Source organism: Plasmopara halstedii, assembly GCF_900000015.1.
Source record: "Plasmopara halstedii genome assembly, contig: Scaffold_2690, whole genome shotgun sequence".
In the NCBI taxonomy this organism is placed as follows: Eukaryota; Oomycota; class Peronosporomycetes; order Peronosporales; family Peronosporaceae; genus Plasmopara; species Plasmopara halstedii.
In genome coordinates, this window is record NW_020189596.1 from 1 (window position 1) to 653 (window position 653).

General features: G+C 39.7%; 1 protein-coding gene across 1 annotated transcript; it reads left to right on the forward strand.

Moving 5' to 3' along the window:
* Positions 1 to 201: 201 nt before the first annotated feature.
* Positions 202 to 438, forward strand: PHALS_04856 (uncharacterized protein; the record flags this gene model as incomplete). The annotated part of the gene is made up of 2 exons (XM_024718709.1): positions 202 to 285; positions 343 to 438. 2 exons carry the CDS (start codon positions 202 to 204, stop codon positions 436 to 438), a joined length of 180 nt encoding a protein of 59 aa, XP_024584081.1.
* Positions 439 to 653: the final 215 nt, after the last annotated feature.

Sequence of the window (653 nt, forward strand, 5' to 3'; positions counted from 1 at the left end):
ACTCTGTGCTCCACGTTTTTCAGCCGCTTATCCTTCATCTCACGGCTATAACTTTTTTTCAACCGGACGGATCAAGCTACTTCAAGATGTAAAGTTCGGAATTATCGTAGAGGTAATCTTTAGCCATACGACACTGCCTGCCTGTTTGCAGCTCGGCTATGCGCAAATAAAGATCAAGAGGAACGAGAGGACTGTATTGATATGACCAGGATTTGTAGTGAGCATGCTCAATTGTTCTTTGATATAATTGCAGCGCACAATCGCAAGTGTGGGTATCACTACGAAGTAAAGTTCGTCAGGTGAAAATTGTCTATTAACAATCAATTGCTAACTTATTTGTAGCCTGAGATCTTGGTGGTATCAGATATACGAGTAAGTCATTTTCAAACGAGATTTGGTGAAGTGAATAAGATCAAATCTAAAACTCCGTACATATAAAATTATTATTAGAAAAGAATTGCATTTGCGTGAAATCAATTGCGAAGGAGATTCGTTAGAGTGCGATGAGATATCGCCTCAGTGCTCAAAGTTTGATCAGATGTTCCAATTCATAGTCTATAGCAACAAATTTGTCTGGATTACAGCTCGAGAGTCGTAGTTAGCTGGATCCAAAGCTCTCAGATGTAAGCCTATGCCTGGACTGATAATGAAGG